The sequence below is a fragment of the Callionymus lyra genome, chromosome 1 (genome assembly GCF_982586985.1).
Source record: "Callionymus lyra chromosome 1, fCalLyr1.hap1.1, whole genome shotgun sequence".
Classification (NCBI taxonomy): domain Eukaryota; kingdom Metazoa; phylum Chordata; class Actinopteri; order Syngnathiformes; family Callionymidae; genus Callionymus; species Callionymus lyra.
Window position 1 is genome coordinate 25,558,571 of NC_141818.1, and position 18,743 is coordinate 25,577,313.

The 18,743-nt window shown below is 40.2% G+C and overlaps 1 protein-coding gene across 6 annotated transcripts in view; it reads left to right on the plus strand.

The window, feature by feature from the left end:
• Nucleotides 1-16,705, plus strand: part of LOC148088655 (amyloid-beta A4 precursor protein-binding family A member 1-like) — a 71,889-nt gene extending 55,184 nt beyond the window's left edge. For 5 of the 6 annotated variants that reach the window (XM_087798369.1, XM_087798372.1, XM_087798371.1 and 2 more), the window contains 2 exons: nt 13,257-13,397; nt 14,913-16,705. In XM_087798369.1, the coding sequence (XP_087654495.1) occupies nt 13,257-13,397; nt 14,913-14,984 (213 nt within the window). In that variant the 3' untranslated portion in view covers nt 14,985-16,705. Of the gene's footprint in view, nt 1-7,126; nt 7,776-13,256; nt 13,398-14,912 lie in introns of those variants that run through there. The other variant, XM_087798373.1, reaches the window with a different exon arrangement.
• The last annotated feature ends 2,038 nt before the right edge of the window (nt 16,706-18,743 follow it).

Here is an 18,743-nt window from a genome sequence, read left to right on the forward strand (position 1 = left end):
TCAGTAGGAAAAATTAAACATAATGGACTTGCCTACAAAGCTTTGGGGGGCAGTTCTCTATTTGGCTGGAGAAGGTTTTGGTGACATGGTGAGATGGCAAGGGTAATCAGTCATTACATATAGTCTTCCACTATTTTTCATTGTTTTTGTAATTATCCTAATTTGTTAGTTGTAAGTATACATTTTATTCGGCTAGAAATCATGGTTTTTCATGTATAGATTTTATATTCACATTATTGGGATCTTTTTCCAAGATTCAAGATGGAAAGATTAAACCATTTGCTCTTATTTGCTTAAAGTATCTTTTCAGCCCGTTTTACCCACTGGTTTTTCTCAGGGAGCCTCACGATTGCAATTTAATGTTATGCTTCTTAAAAATCCAGACTTTTGTCAAGTGAAAGAATAAATTAAAAAAGTTCATTCATTTAAATTAGATGATCCAGGAATGTTGTGGAATTCTTTTAAGGTATGCATTAGAATGGGTTGAATTTCTAATGGAAAAGTTCAAAGAACATGATTTTTTAATGGATAAAGACCTGAGCAGATTTTAGCCTAAAAAATATGGACAAATATTGCACATAATCTTAGCCTCCCAGATGATATAATCAAATCATTATATTCAAACATACAGAACATAAATCTGCAACTTGCATTTATTAATATTTTTTTGTTGACGTTTTCCTTCAACACAACAACGGGAGGCGTGAGATCCTGTGGATTCAAATATTATCTTGCAATGCAGTTTCGACTTCAAATCATTCTGCTCTACATAAATGAAACACACTTTTTTTTTTTCATTGTGGCCTTTAATGTCATAAATAAAATAAATAATTCTAGCAATCATTCTAACGTTGTTTATAAATGTCACAGCAACAACAGGAAGCCTGACTTTACTAATTAGTACAGATCTAGCTCCATGCTATATATTATTTATTTTTTAAATGATAATCAAAATAAAATAAATTTATTTAAAAATAAAATCTTCTCTGGTGGTCACAGAAAGAAGACAACTGTGATCTATAAATCCCACCACATGGATGTTTTTTTGTTTTTTTTCATGCAACGAAGTAGTTGCAAGACATGACAGAACTAACAACTGAAATATGACCTATTAGTTTTAATCAAGGCTTTATGATGTTTTAACTGGTATTCTTGGCTTGTATTTTTACCTCATTACTCATGACTGTTTTCTTTATTGTAACTTTAGGATTTTTTTTGTCTCTCACCCATATTTCTGTATACTGTATAATAGTTCCAGAATAGGACTATGTAACCCCAAAGACTTTGTAAGACCAATCAAAGACCAAAAAAGGCAAATACAGAAAAAGATCATAATACGAATAATAATACATCATACTACACATTTTTTGTTTTCAAATTTCTGTTATCTGGTTTCTTTTGCCGTTTATAACACCCAGGTTTAGTTGCCTTCTTAAAAACGAACAATGCATATCTCAAACACATTTGTTTAAGAATACAATTCTGTCTTTTCAATTAAGGTACAGGAAACGTGAAAGCCGTTTTGATATTTGCGCATGGAGTTGGCTGGTTTGTTCAAGTTCAAGTTCTTTTTTATTTTCAAATATTCATGTATTAAGACATACAGCATAAATGAAAATGTGGTCCTCTCTGACCCACGATGCAAAACATGAATACTAATAATAATAAAAACAGATATTAAACACTTAAAAAGATTAAAGACTTAAACAGACATTAATAAATCACCAACAACATGAAATAAATAATCAACTAAAGAACAGAATATAAACAAAAAAACAAAGGACAAAGTTAATGCACGGATAAAAAGTTAAAGCAGAGGTGAAATTGATGGTAGGACAGGGAGGGAGTTGAGTCACCACAGCCTGGTGGAAAAAGCTGTCCTTTAACCTGCTGGTTCTGGCCTGAAGACTGCGCAGTCTCCTCCCTGAGGGCAGCAGGCTGAAGAGGCTGTGGGACGGGTGAGTGGGGTCACCAGCAATCCTGATGGCCTTGCTGGTGATGCGGGTGTTGTAGATGTCCAGGAACGGGGGTAGAGAGATACCAATAAGCCTCTCAGCTGCTCTCACGATGCGCTGCAGCTTCTTATGGCAGGAAACTGTGGAGGCGCTGTTCCACACAGTTATGCAGCTTGACTTGTTGCTCTCGATGGTGCCTCTGTAGAAGGTGAGCATCATGGGTGGAGGGGTTCTCGCACTCCTCAGTCTGCGGAGGAAGTACACGCGCTGGTGGGTTTTTTTGGCCAATGATGCTGTATTGTGGCTCCAGGACCGATCTTCAGAGATGTGCACACCCAGGACCTTGTGCTGCTCACCCTTTCCACTGCAGCTCCGTCAATGGTTAGTGGTAGACGCTGGGTGTGCACACTCCTGAAGTCCACAATGACCTCATTAGTCTTCTCCACGTTCAAGTGAAGATTATTGTCTTTGCACCATGTGGTCAGCTTGTTGACCTCACTGCTGTAGATCATCTCATCGCTGTTGTTGATGAGATCCACCACAGTTTGGTGATGCGGGGCAGTCATGGGTCAGCAGAGTGAAGAGGAGGGGCTCAGCACACATCCTTGTGTCCAGTGTGATGGTGCTGAAGTTGTAACTGCCGACCCTCACCGTCTGTGGTCTCACCGTCAGGAAGCCCAACAGCGAGTAACACAGGGAGGTGTTGAGTCCCAACTGGTCCAGTTTGAGGACCGATATGCAAACTGGAAGGGGTCCAGGGCAGGAGGGAGCTCAGTCTTGATGTGCAGCAGGACTAGCCGCTCGAAGCACTTCATGAGGATGGGAGTGAGTGTGATCGGGTGGTAGTTGTCGTAGCTGGAGGGGGACGACTTCTTCGGTACCGTGATGATGGTGGTGGCTTTGAGGCCAGTGGGGACAACAGCTTGTCTCAGTGAGGAGTTGAAGATATCAGTGATCTGTGAGCTCCTCGGCACAGTCTCTCAGGACACGACCAGGAATGTTATCATAGTAACTCTAAATACAGTTAAATTCATGTTTTTATCTTGTTTTTTTCTGATGGGGCCTAGAATGGACGTGGAAATGTAGGTTAACTGCCCTTAATTACACATTGATTGGGATTTACAGAAGAAAATGTGATCGAGATTTATACAACTGAATATGTTTGAGCGACACTATTACTAAATTGCCTTAAACCAGTTATCCAATATCTTTCTTCATTACAATTTTTGAAATAACAGAACCCTATGCGCGAACAGTATATGAACTTGAATCAAGTAGGGGGGTGGTGGAAAGTGCTATACTGACTGTGTTGCACATGTTTTTTAAAAGGGAAACCAATGTGTTGATTTAAGTGTCTCTTAAATAGATCTTGGATCTTTGTTTTACTCATCAGTATGTTTCTGTTTGTACAAAACTCTCTTTTAATTAAATAGTTGCATTAGAAAACGCATGTAAGCGTAAATTATTTTTCTTCTAAACTTTCTTCGAGATTACATCAAAATCAAAAGAGTCATGGGGAGGAGAAAAAAGTTCAAAATTTTAATTAAGTAACTGATTAGATGATACAAAGTTCAAGAACATATCTGGGTCGGTCCTTTGTGAAATGACAGACAGGCAAAGTCACGGTTCTTATAGTTCTCTCTACCACAAAGGTATGATGTCAGAACCGTTGCCTAAGTCCGACATACCCGTAACATGAGATGTGTACTCATACTATTAAGTTGCATTGACGCAACTACATATTCATACTCGTAATCCAGAAGGTACACTTGTAGTCGCAAAGAAAATAAAAAAAAACGTTGACTATATTTTCTAAGTATACGAGTACAAGTTACTAAACACGTCCTCTTGAATCTGAAGGTGTGAGCCACAGATTTTTTTTTGCACCTCAATCACTGCTAAGGTGGGTTCATATATTCTTTTTAGAATCTTTTTTTTTTTTTTTTTTTAGAATCCCTTATTAGTCCCGCGAGGGGAAATTCAACCATTCACACATACTGATGGGAGTAGGCTGCACACTTGCGCCAAGTTCACCATCAGGAGCAATCAGGGTGAAGTGTCTTGCTCAGGGATACAACGACACAAGCTTGTCCGGAGCTGGGATTGAACCTGCAACCTTTTGGGCTGCAGGCAACCACTCTACCATCTGAGCTATGTCGCCCCTGTGTCGTCCACACGTAGCATGAGATCTGTACCCGTACAGATATGCATACACGTAACTACATATTTGTACCCATAAAACAAGGCACACATGTGTAATTGAAAACTTGTAGTCGTAAAATACTTGGCCTGCCGGTAATACAGTTGGTCTGGTCTGGGTGGATGACCTCCTCCAGGACCTCTCTCAGTCTGATGGCTTAAGCTTTGGAGAGGATCTTATAGGCCATGCAGAGGAGAGTGACTGGACGCCAGTTCTTTACCTCCTGGAGGTTTCCTTTCTTTGGCAGGAGGGTAATGACAGCCCTCATGCAGGACAAAGGAAGCGTGCTGGACTCCAGGCTCTCATTTAAAACGTCTGTGACTTCAGGAAAAACAATGTCCCAGAAAGCTTTGTAAGTCTAAACGCTGAGGCCGTCTATGCCTAGTGTTTTTCCAGCAGACATTGCTGATAAAGTGAATAAAGAAAAATGAACATATAATAATTAAAATAAAAAATGAAAAATAATAATAAAAAAACAACAACAAAAAAACATAAATGCTAAATTAAAATAAAAAAGACAACAATAAGAACAAAACATTTAAAAAACATTACCCACCCTTTCTTCTCAGGCCAACAGTCCTTACACTACTGCAATGCAGTCATCACATCATTGAAGCTATACAGACCGCTATACTTACAAAAGTAAAAAATAGATGGTATGGAGATCATGAGGTATTTAGAGAGATTTTAAAGAATGAAATAAAAGGTCCCCCAGACATTTTTAAATTTTGTTGAGAACACTGACTCAGTGACTTCCATATTCAGACATGACATTACATCATAAAGTTTAAAAAACACTCCTTAAATCTTGATAAATACGGCAGTCTGGCTTTAGACATGTGGACTCTATGCACGACCATGAACTGTAAGAGGTAGTGACGAGCACGAAAGGATGTCCTATTCACTAGCATCAAAATGTTTTCCCATTTGTCGTCATAGATAATGAGAGGTTCAAATCCTGTTCCCAGGCCTGTTTAATTTTTCAAGTGGAGCCCGTCTCATGGCTAACAGTTCGTTATACATTAGTGATGTAAGATGTTTCGTTGACAGTTGTAGGTCCAAGATTTCGTCCATCAAATTCAGTTCAGGTTTATGGGTGAAGTTATGAATTGCAGAAAGTATAAAGTGTCTAATATGCATGTATCTAAAGAGGTGTGACTTGGGAAGGCTATACTTCTTAGAGAGTTGTTCAAAACTGCTGAAAATGTTGTCAATGAAAAGATTTTTGAACTTATGTAGTCCCTTTTCCACGCCATTCTTAAAAAGCATCATCAAAGACAAAGGGTTGAAAGTTATGGTTATTTACGATTGTCCAAGATAAGGAAACATTCTGTAATCCAAACCATTTCCTGAATTGATGTTTGGAGGGGAGTGGAAGAAATGTGAAAAATATTTGATAAAAACGTAAATTAGCAGCCCAACAGTAGAACCGGAAATTAGGTAATCGCATGTACCCATTGTTTTTAGATTTATGAAGGTACTTTGCCTATTCTTGGTGGTTTACCCTTCCATATGTATGATGAAATAGCAGAATCTAACATGTCAAAAAAATGCTTTGGTATAAATACTGGTAAGGCTTGAAAAAGATAGAGGAATTTAGGAACACTATTCATTTTTATTGAGTTTATTCGGTCGATCAGGGAAATAGATAAGGAGCACCAGTGTGTGAATTGTTGTTTTACATGATTTAATAGTTTTAGTATGTTTTGTTCAAAAAGATACTTGTGTTTCCATGTAACTTTAATGCCAAGATATTTTAATTGATTATTAACTATTTTGAAAGCGAAATGCATGTGACAGTTTTCTATCCGTTATTTGGGAGTAATTCACTTTTGTGCAAGTTAAGTTTGTAACCTGAAAATTTGCCAAACTGAGTCAGTAGTGATAACATAGAGGGTATGGAAGAGTTCGGGTCTGATATGTAAACCAAAAGGTCATCTTCGTAAAGGCAAACCTTGTGCTCGGTACCATTCGGCCATATAACTGTGATACTCTTGCAGCTACGCAATGCTATTGCTAGTGGTTCTATTGCCAAATCAAATAGTAAAGGGCTTAAAGGGCAGCTTTCGTTTAAGATTGTGTCATGAACCGATCAGGGCAGGAGACCCAGATGCGGAAGTGTCAATAATCCACGGAGGGATAGCTCAGAATAAAAGTCCTTTAATGATCCAAACGGTCCGTAGTGGGAACGGACCGGAACAAAAAACAAAACAGGCGCTCGGGACGGAGGCAGGGCACGGCTGGAGATCGGGGTCTCATACAGCAACTAAAACAAAAAGACAAAAAGACTCACATGAGTAGAATAAAGCGCTGACAACGTCAGGGGTTTCCATAGTCCATAGGATTAACAAAGTTCAGACTTCAGAAAACGAGGAGCGAGATCAGAGATGCCAACCTGGTCTGGAAACTGAATACTCTGGCGAGTTCTTCCGGGTAGGGATGCTCCTTATCAATAGGAAGAACCCGCCACTCAATCATCACCAGCCGTGCACCTGCCAGCGTCTGTCAAAAGAAAACATACAGGACACAAACAAACGGAAACACACTTTCAAAAAAAAGCAGGAAGGACATAAACATGACAGATTGAAGGGTTTAGATCACAGTGTATTTCTAAAAATTGAGACTGTGGGACTTTTATAAAGTAATTTTATCCATGATATAATAATTGGACCAAACCCAAACTTATCCAAAATTGTAAATAAATAATTTCATTCCACACGGTCGAACGCCTATTCTGCATCAAGGGAGAGAATGCATTTAGATTCTGCGGCAGGGGGAGAGTAAATTATATTGAATAGCTTGCACATGTTGAAATAAGCGTGTGCGCTTTTAATAAACCCAGTTTGATCTTCAGCAATGATAGTGGGGGAGATGTTTTCTAATCTTTGTGCCGAATATTTTGCGTGAATTTTCGCATCAACATTTAATAAAGGGAGATTGGTCTGAGCACTGGATCTTTGTCTTTTTTCAGGATAAGACTGTGTCATGGTGCGGAAGGAAACCCAGGAGCAGAAAGTGTCTGTTCGTCAAACTTGACAATTTTATTAGGAGCAGGCAGAGGGATCGTCACAGGTAGTCCAAGAAAATACAGCAAACAGGTACGATATCCGAAAAACAGGTCAAGGGCACAGTCAGGTAGAAAAACGAGAAAACGTACCAGGGTCAAAACCGGAAATGCTAACAATCTCGAAAACAGGAGTATATCACCTGAAACAAAAACTAGACAAACACGGGACAGCAAGTGTGACGAACTGACAAAGACTGAGGGAGAGTGAGCAGAATTAGAAAGCTGCAACCACTGGCACCTGCAGAACGGGAGAACACAAGACAGGAGGACACAATAACAATCAGCAGGGGGAGGGACCGGAAAGGAAACCCCTGAGTTATCTTCATAGTCTCAGGTTCTAAAAATTGGTGCAAAGCCCTCTAACAGCTTCGCTATTGGTTTATCCTCGAGGCCCCGCCTCGTCTCTGTGAAAGCTTAAGGAGAAATGCGCGAGCGCGCGTGAGAAAACCTCAAATGCGTCTTGCATGTACCCTCTTCCCCCCGGAAGTCTCCCCAGCTTCATCGGAGCTGACGAAACAGGATATGTGGAGGGATGTGCTGGAGAATTTACCCAGAGCTGATGTGAGAATAGAACAGATCGCTTGGAACGTGAGCTTGTCGACTGTACCGCACAGGACTGCCATGTTGTTTGTTTTTCTTAAACAACATGGCATTAACCTGTCTTGATCATAATCATGATCTCTGAGGTGGCGTGGATCGACAAGCCTTGAACGCTTCCCGTCACTGTCAAAAGCCGTGGGAAGCGCTCGGCAGGCCACATAATCAGTCATCGTGTGATTTGGGCCTAGGCAAACAAAGTAGACATGTGTGTCTCCCCTCTTCAGGGAGGCTTAGCACTTCATTCACACACATTTGTTCACTTCAATATTCATTCGCCATCATTACATTCCACTGCCAGGAGCTTTCTGCTGAGTTGTAAAGGAGGAAGTGGACTGCACCCAGCTGTGTGGCGAGTTCATTAAGCTTTCTCAGAGACGAGGCGGGGCCTCGAGGATAAAGCAATAGCGTAGCGGTTAGAGGTCGGAGCACCAATATGATCCAGAACTCACAGACACAGAAGGGAGCAGGTTTCAAAATAAAAACAGGAAACGCCAAGAAAGACACATGAGACATCATAGACTGATGTATGCCTCATAATAAGAGGCTGTTGCTTTATTGTCCTTAAAAGAGTCAGATAGTACCAAACTTAGCTGTGGTGTAAGAAATGATGATAATGTTTTATAGAATTCTACAGGGAATCCATCTGGTCCTGGAGTTTTTCTGGTTTGTAAAAATGGATGGCTACTTTCCTTTTCCGTAATTGGTTTCTCTAATATGGTTTGTCTTCACGTGATATGGTTGGGATTTTGATATTGCTAAGGAAATCATTCATTGAGATATTCACTTGGATATTCAGATGTGTATAACTGAGCATTGCATTTTCTGAACTCCTCATTGATATCAGTTGGGTTTGAGGTGGCATCTGCCAGAATTAATTTTGATGATATGTTGCCTCGCACTAAACCCTATATAAAAAATACAGCTGCCTCTTGACTTGATGGGTTGAGAGCAGGTCATAGTTTGTTGGTATTCCACACTTTTATTATATAGTTCAGGAGCAACATCTTAGAAAACATCTTTCTTTCAGTCTGAAAACATCAGTTTTTCACATCAGCCGAGAAAGAGATTATTTGCCCTCTCAGATATGCTTTCAGGGTGTCCCAAATTATTAAGCTTGACGTTCCAGACGAATAATTATCGTCAAAGAATAGTTTTATGTGTTCCTCAAAAAAACGTTACGTAACGTCATAAGAAAGTAAAGTGGAGTTCAACCTCCAGTTATTCCTTATGTGAGGGAAACTTGTTTGTTTACTAGGAGTTAGTATTCATCAGAATAGTGTACATACTAACTAGTACGCAAATTCTAAACAGAAAGTATGTCTCAAATCAAACACTGCCGCTACGCACTAACCTGAAATGACATGACAGCTTCTTCTTCTACTACTATTTAACAATGGTTGCAACAAGCTGTTGGAATGCTATCGCCGACACCTGCTGGCAGCACGTTTTGCAAGTTTGGAAGAAGAAATACCGCACCGGAGACTTGTCATCCTCCTACTGTTGGCTGAAAATACACCTGTAAGTATATGCATTTATATGCATATATATATATATATATATGACGTATCTCCGTTTACAACGTCACTAAGATGGAGCCGTTTAGGGTAAAAAGTGTGCATCAAACCATACTCAGTTTTGTGGGCGTTTTAGTACGCCAATTAGTGTGCACTCAATTTTGCATTCTAAGAATTGAGACGCACTTCCGCACTAACAATACTGACTTTGAGTACGCAGGTATGCGATTTTACACAGAGCAATGGTTAAGTCATGCAAAATACAACAGGTGCGTGGTCCGATATTACGATGGTCTCATATTCACATGAAACAGCGAAGTGGGTCATTGTGTTGTCCACCAGGAAATAATCCATTCTGGAATAGGTGTGATGGCCATGTGAGGACATCCTTTTACCAGGATGCAAAAAGCACCACATTTCTACATTACCACATTTGGATAGAAAATATTTAGATTAAGCAGACCTTCTCATACACTCTGGATAATATTAATGAATATTTGCTACGATCCGGCAGAGAGGAAAACAGATTGTTGAAGAAGGCTGCATCGTCTGTGTTAGGGGTTTATATGCTTGAAAACATAACATTGCTGTTGAACAATTTACCTGTGACTATAACATAACAACCGTTTCTGTCTGCTATTGTATTTTGATGTTTAAATGAGATATTCTGATGAGAATAGAAACACTCGGGCCTTTCCCTGGAAAGTAGAATGGAAGTGCTTCCCCCTCCATTCGGACATCAGACTAAGCAAATTATCACAGTCCTTAATGTGTGTCTCTTGCAGGAAGACTACTGGCCTTTTTATTTGTTTAATATATGAAAATACCTTTCCTTCTTTTAACAGGATGGTTTATCCCATTAACATTCCAGCTCAACATGCGTATTATACATGTTCCATCACTGAAAGTGTAGGTTATAAAGTAGCAATGTTAAACAAGCTCCAGATATAAATGTAAAAGTATGATTTCAGGATAACAGTTGAAAACAAAAAGCAACAATGATACTCTTGACAAGTTCCCACCCCCAGAAGACAGCTGCTAATACCCCCAGCAGCAAGCTCTTCACCAAACCTTCCTCTACTTCAAGTTCTTTGTCCTCTGCTCCATTTCTTATTCTTTTTTTTTAAATATGCACTTCTTCTTTTTTCAATAGCATATATTGTGAGAACACAACAAGTAACAGTTAACTAAGGTGTGACAACCTTATTGATACCATCAATATCTACTCACAGAGTGATGTTGAGTGGCTAAATCGCTATCATTACACAGTCTCAGCAGTGCCCCTATCCGCGTTTATTGCATGGCTGGAATACTGTCCACATAATATTTTGCTTATTCCACCGACTTGAACCGCTTCTTCTCCCCTCCAGGCAGTGTGATGGAGAGTTAAGCCGGGAACCTCAGTGACGGTCTGAGGTCCACGTTGTAAAGTTTGAACATTACTTCCTTGTACTCCGCTCGCAGACTCAGTACCTCCTGAGTGTAGTCCTCCACCACTCGAATTTGCTTTCCGCTGTATTCCAACTTCCCCCTCCGGCGGGCCTTGCAGATCAGAAGGTCTTTTACCTGGTACTGGTGAAGGCAGATAATGACTTGACGAGGCTTCTGTGTGGCAGTTGAGTTCGCCGTTGATACACGGTGGGTGGGTGGGTGTCTATCTCCGGGGGTGAAGGTAACACGTCTGACCTTGCACAAAAATTATTAGAAGAACTCTGTGGGACATCTCCCCTCGGTGGTCCCAGCAAGGCCCAGGATTTGAATGATTTGGCTTCTGCCAAGACCCTCCAGATCGACAACTTTGGCGGTTTGCTTAGAGTTAGCTTCACAAAGGCTGCAGCAGTTCAGCGTTCTCCAGTTCAGCAACCCGCTGGCTAACATTCTTCGTTGCAAGCTCAACGTGGTCCTCCACTGTAGTTTGGATTTGGTCCATCTTTGATTCCACCGATTTTAAAGATACTCGGCCACTAGCGCATCCCAGTGTTTATCCAGCAAAGCGGACATGGCGTCCATCACCAAGTCTTCTTTTTTCGTTGATTTGCTGCTCTTTGATGTCTTTTTCTTAAAAATACGATACTGCAATTGTTTTTTATCGGTTTTCGAGGTTTTCGTTATGTTCAAAGGTGTGTAGAAGTACGAAAGTATTATTAAAGTTACAGAGCGATACTTCTTGTTGTTACTCCATGTGGCGCCAAACAGGAAGTTCACTAAATTGGTATTTAAAACAATAAAAGCTTCCAAGCCGTGCCAACATTACCTTGCGTTCAGTCAGATGGAACCATATGTATTGTCTGCAGCCAGCATGCATCCTCCTCCATACGTAGTGACCAGCTGTTTCAAAGCCTGTTGGGAAGCTGGATGAGGCTCTGTATGGTTCCTGTCTAAAACATTAAGAGTACAGTTCAAATCCCCAGTTTTGACCCCCCAGTCAAAGAAAAAAACTCTCTTTCTTAAATCATGGGCCCCGTTTCTATGTGAACTCCACATTAAAACCCTCCATTTTAAAAAGTAAGGAATTTAAAACGGTGCTAAAAAAAACAATAATTGAGTAAAAAGCCAGAGATTTTTATCAATTTGCATTTCAACTTTTTGTTTCAGTTTCTTCTGCAATCCTGTAAATTTCTGGGTCTGTGAATTATGCTTTGTTTTTATAACCAATGTGTGCTCTGGCTGATGAATAAAAAAGTTTTGTATCTGAAAAATGATCTTATTTTCTTCTCTGCTTCACAATTCTGCACTTCTTTGCACTGGTTTCTTGTTTATTTTAACTATTCATCTATCTGATCGTTTACTTATGTTTGCCTTCGCTGCAATGTTTGTTTTTGTCCCTCTTTTTAATTTCATGACTCTCACAGTCTCCTGCTCCATCTCCTCTTCACTCTCAGCTGTCTATGCCTTTGCTGCTTCACTTTCTAATTCAGTCTTTCAATTGGTACTCTTTTGTTCATCTCACTCACTTCCCTGTCTTACCTTGCTTGTCTCACTCACCTGCCTCTGTCTCACTCACCTTCCTCTGTCTCACTCACATGTCTCTCACCTGTCTCAATTACCAGCCTGTCGTCCCCTTCTCCTGTCTCACTCGCCTGTCTCTCAACCACTTCTTCTTTCTCACCTGGATGCCTCTCACCTGCTTGTTTAACTGTTCTGCTCTCATCTATCTAACCTTCTTCTGCTTCATTGTTCTGTGCCTCACCTGTCTCCCTCTCCTCATTCATCGCGCTGCTGACGTCACCCCTCTCTACTGTCAGCGACTTGGCCTCGGCCCCAGCCCGCTCAGCCCAACTCTTCCTCGAGCACTGTCCTTCATAATCGGGTGGGGCCAAGTCAGGACAGCATGGACACGTTTCGACCAGGTGACCCTCCTGACCACAGCTAAAGCACCTCATTGTTGAAGACGAGGCGAACAACAGGTAGTCAAAGTTGTCTGCTTTGACAATGAACCTGATGCTCAGATCCTTGTCTTTCTAATTGAGGATCATGAAAATCGACTGTGCGACAAGACATGTTTCAAAAGCGAGACTTACATCCAGACGCAATCTTTTTTACGGGGGAAACTACCTTGCCGTGTCTGGAAAGCTTTCTGACTAGAAACTGGTAGGTGATAAAGGGAGGGACGTTCGACAGCAGGATCCGTGTCGCAGGCTGCACCACCAGTAGAACCTGCTCCAGGACCCCGACTCCACCAGCCAACTTGCTAGATCCAGTCTGAACAAAAACAACACCACAGCACCGTTCATCCGAGCTGCCGACCTGATGTTGCCGTGGCCTACATTCTCCCACATTGCCAGTGTTACCACTGCTAACCTAGAGCCAGCGGCCACGTTGACGCCATACTTCCTGGTTACTTAGGCCGCTCTTAACTCCTCCCACACACAAGCAGTTATTCAGTTATTATTCTCATGCTTTTATTTTCTATTCCACAGATATGCAGCCTTATGCGTGGTGGCATTGCTGAAAGGGGAGGAATCAGGGTGGGTCATCGCATTATTGAGATCAACAGTCAGAGTGTAGTCGCCACTCCACATGAGAAAATTGTCCATATCCTGTCGAATGCTGTGGGAGAGGTAATAATAATCACCAAAGAAATGTTTTTAAACCTTCTGTAACATTTGCAGATAAACAAACAATGTCGAGCCTAATTAGAAAACATAATCTCTGCCATGAGTAAATCTATTTAAATTCACAAATTTATTGACACAAATGACCCTCTCAGCTGCTCTCACGATAGATTAGCCTCATCTTCTCTCAATTGAAGCTAGACCTGTTATAAAAAGTAGCAATAGGGTGCTTTTCCTTCATCACGGTGTTCAAGTTCTTTTGCTGGATACGTCAGCTGAAGCCAGACGTGTTAAAAGAAGTAGCTACATAGTACTATTCCTTCATCAGCGTTGCAAATTCTCCTTCGGGAGCTTTCAGCTGAAGCTAAGCCTGTTTTGAGAAGAATCACAGAATGTTTTCTCCCCTTCACAGGTTTGTAATTTCTATTCCTGGACCTTCCAGCAGTAGCTAGGTCTGTTGTTGAGAACATTTATGGGTTGTTTCTTTTATCACGTTGTTGCAGGAATTTGCCAGTTCATCTGACAGTCTGCACCTTGTGGTACACAGAGGTGGTCATAGACACATGCCGACAAAGTCCAAAATCTTAGTCCAGTCGACAGGAACTGCAGAGGAGCAGCTCAGTACGTCTAGGTTTTTAGCACATGGGTTGATGAGCATGAACATGCTGTAACAGATCTGTTCGTCAGCGGACATATTTTCATGTGTTTTGGTTCCTCCTCCTTTTTTCACCCACCACCTCACCCAGATGCGAGCTCTGCTCCTCTCTGCCATTTGTGCCCGGTGAGGGCCCTTCTGCCTATGATTGGCAAGTGAAGGGGTTGAGACGCACAGACAGACTTTTTGTTTGCTATGGCAGCAATATACAGGTCTACCCAACACTTCTCTTTTTGGGGCAGTGCAGCCATTTGTCTGGCTTACTCGGCGGTCAGTTGCGACCCTTAGACGGGCCTCAAAGCCCACTCCACCTGGGGGTTGGTCGCCTCAGTGGCCCTTCAGAATGGAATTTCGGTGGAAGAAATCTGTGCCGCCGCATCTTCCTCCTCCACCTCTACTATTGTTAGGGCCTATCTCATTCACACAACAACAAGTTCCTTGCCTCATGTCACACTAAGTATGGGAGCCACGGCCCCTTCCCCCTCAGTCTTAAACTTCACAACTGAGAATTTATTGATTTGGAAGCTGAGCTCTTAAACTAACACTATTTCTGTCTACTATTTTACGCCTTCGGCTTCCATTTATTCCTGATATTTCACACAGGCTAATTGCGAACTCTCATGCTCATATATATATTTTTAAACAACAATATCTTATATTCTTATTTGTTTTTGGGTGGTGAAAGGAAACTGCACAGAGAAAGGATGAAGTCTTCCTTTTTATTGTAAAGTCGTAATCCTACTGCTAAAAGTGACAATGATGAGGAAGTTTACAATGTCTTACATTTTTGAATGGCATGTAAACGTAATCTTTTTATTAAATATTGGCTGGTCACTCTTGTAACCTCTTAAACTTTTCTTCTTCAGATCCGCATGAAGACGATGCCTGCAGCCATGTATCGTTTACTGACTGCCCAAGAGCAGCCTGTTTACATTTGAGAAGCTCTACTCCTTTTTCTATACTTTGTTACACTGGTTATGACACTGTTGTAGCAGGAGCAATTGATCTTTACTAATTATATACATGTATTTATTTCTTCCATGTATTTCAACAAGGGCAGGTGACAGGACAATACATTTCTAAAATGTACACTTCACAAATAAGACTGTAATGATTTGGACACTGCTTTAAACGCTGAGCCCTTACACTAACACTATTTCTGTCATTATGCTATTTTACGCCTTTGCCTTCCATTTATTTCTGATATTTCACACAGGCTAATTGAACCCTTATGCTCTGATATATATTTTTACTCTATCAGCTGGGTTACAAGAATTAAACCTGTGTCTTCAAGTTAGACTCTCTTTATAGATAGTTATTCTAAACCAAGCTCAACAAAGCACATATATTTCAGATCAATTATTATTATAATTATTAGATTTCATAGTGTTTATAGCGATGGACAATGGCATCACCTGAAAATATAAACTGCAGCACCCATTCGCGGCTCATTAGCCTATCATAACCATTTGATAAAATTATATTTGCTGGTTGCCAGCATCCCAATTATTTATAACCCCAAATGTTGTTTCTATCGGTAAAGAAAAAGGTAGATGTGTGTACTGGAGGTAAGTCAATGAGACAGTGGGGGTTCCTGGTAAGTTTTTACATTAGTTTTTTTTTTAAATTTATTTTGTTCTTACCACCATTTGATTGAGAATAAAGAATATATTTGACCTGGAATTTCAGGGTAAAGGTCCAGGTATGCTAATAGTGGGCTGATGAATAAATAACCCTACTGTACTCTTCATCAGGGTCTGCTCTATGATCAGCTGTTTTGTTTGAACCTGACATGATTTTTAGACTAAGGGTGCCACCTAATATGCTTCATGAAGCTTTATCAGCCCATTATCTAGCAACCACAAGCACTACATAGAATAAATTTGAAATATACAGTATATATGCTCCTCAAATCGTGTGTACACATTGTTGTTTGTCCATTTGTTAAATATAAAATGTAGACCTAGATAATGTGTGTAGATTCTAACACTACCGAATCCACCATTAAGAAGACATTTTTAAATCCCCACAATGTGCGTATGTGTAGCTGTCATTTTATATGTTTATTCCAAAAGTATTTACACCAACAAATTGAGCTTTGTTTTAACACATTTCCCTTGTCAATCTAGTCCTCACAGTTGCTCATAGTCTCAGTTTTGTTTCTGCTGCAAAATGTTTATTATGACACAAATCATTCAATGTTTTACTCAAGCTTAATCCATGCTTTTAGCGTGTGTACACTTCACTCTATTCTGAGTGTACACAAAATTGTAATACACATATAAATTACATATATTTAGAGAATATTTAAAAAAATGTGTATAGAATAAATAACTATATCCATCTTTATTCAGTAACATTATGGCTGCTGTGTGTGTTAAAATGTTCCAGGATTAATGCTATGTAAAGCGTGGACATATCGAATGCATAACAAAATATTCAGTGTATGATTGTCAACCACTTGAACACCATGAACTTAAAGCCAACATGCTTCGTTCAGAAGTGTTTGTAAGTGCTCTCCTTTTGAATGTAGCTTTCTGAGAAAAGGTAAATTATGCCTGTGTGCAAAATCAGTGTTAATTTGTTTGCTAGCTTTTTCTGTCCAGGATTCCTGTACCGGGCCAGATCGTTTGTTAAAGTACGCACAACAATAAATGAAAAGCAGTTTGTTATGTGACTTTCTGCACCATGTTTCACATTCCCTTGTAGTTGTTGATTTAGGCATACACACATTTGTGGTAATATAGGCATGTTCAATGTGCGGCCCATGGCCCCTTAGCAGCCTTTGATTAGATCTTATCTTGCCAATGGTTTCCATTGTTGACGTTTTTTTTCAACCACATTATATTAAAATATTTACTTTTGAACTAGATGTTTTTTTATATCTATGTCTGTTGTAATAAAATGTTTAGTATCTTGAAGTAAGTACCTCCCGAGGGATCAATAAAGTTCTACCTAACCTAACCTAACCTAATTAATGAAGCGCCTTTCATAGACCAGGGTCACAAGGCGCTTTAGCAACAAAACTAGTACAAAAAGGACACAGTTAAAATATATATACACATTTAGAAACCTTAAAAGGCCAATACAACATAATGACAAACACAGGATCCCCCAAGATAATAAAAAAATAAACCTGCACAAATAAATAGGTCTTAAGATGCTTCTTGAAGGAGTCATCAGACCCAATCAAATGAAGAGTGAGTCTGCGAGGAACCATCAGCAGAGTCTGGAGCAGGCGCGCGGGCAGTAGGGCGGGCAGGCAGGCAGGCAGGCAGGCAGACAGAGTTACAGATAAATAATTAAATAAAACGGAGAGAGAAGGTAAGGCGAGTATGTGAGTCTGAGTGTGTATGTGTGTATGTGTGTATGTGTGTGTGTGCGTGCGTGCGTGCATGCGTGTGTATGTGCCGGATGTACACATCTGCAGTAGGGGCAAGAGGGACCCAGTGATACAGAGAAGCCACGCCACCTCAAACCAAGCCAAAGGGCCAAGGCCTAGCACGACAGAATTCCTGTCTTGGGGTGAGTGTCACTCAGGTCCCTGGGAGGTCACGGTCTTGTGAGCAGAGAAACCATAAGTCTAGTCTTAGGTAAGCAGGGGGTGGGGGTGAAGGCCACCCAGGCCAGAGGGACATCCACAACAACTAGCCATAAGTTTTTGCTCATAGAGAGGTCTTCATCCCATTTTAAGGTTGATATGCACATAGAGGTGTCTGCCTGTTTCAGCACGGAATATATTTTGGATATTATTTTCTTTGTACTGGGGATGTTTAGTACTTTATTTACTGTAATGGAATCTTCTGACGATATATATTTTTTCGAAATAAATTGGTAAAATTGTATAATGCAATTGCATGTATTATAAAAAAAAAGTGTGAATTTGTCATATTAAGTTAATCTACAAGTTCAGAGAACTTAATGAGCAAGTTTACTTGTACAATATGGTGCAGGTGTGTTACGCCCTTTTCCTTCAAACTGCTAAAGTTACTTTTTTTTTGGTTGATGGTGAAACAGCCTGGTCCTGTGGTCCAGCTTGTGGCGGGACAGGGGACCTGGAAACAATATATTTAAAAAAAAACAATAACAAAATAAATTAAAAAACAAAACAATAATAATACAAAAGTAGAAGGAAAACAAAAGGGCAATACAAGAAATCAAACCACACCCACCCACACCCTCCCCATATCCTGGCATTCATAATGTCATCAATACAAAGTAACCTCTAGACAATTTAGAAAAATTAGTAATACTCCTAACCAGTCTCAGTCAGGCAAAGCTTGCAAAGCTTTAAAATATGACAGAAATGGTTCCCAAGTAACTGCGAATTTCTGTGTTCAGCCTCTCATTTTATATTTAATCCTTTCAAGTTTGAGAAAAGATACCATGTCTCTCAGCCACATTGAAGTTGTTTGTGGTTTTGGAGATTTCCAAAGCAACAGCAATCGTCATCGAGCAATCAAAGAAGTGAATTTCACAACCGTTTTCATGTCTTCTGACGGGGTTCCAAAAACTGCTATATATGGGCATGGATGAATTGTAATTCCCAAAACAATAGATTTACAGTTAAAGTTGCCAGACCAGAATGTGTATAATCTTGAACAAAGAAAGAACATATGCCCCAAATGACAATTGGATTTCAAACACCTGTCACATTTATCAGCTTTATTTATGGGGTAACACACACTCTTTTGAAT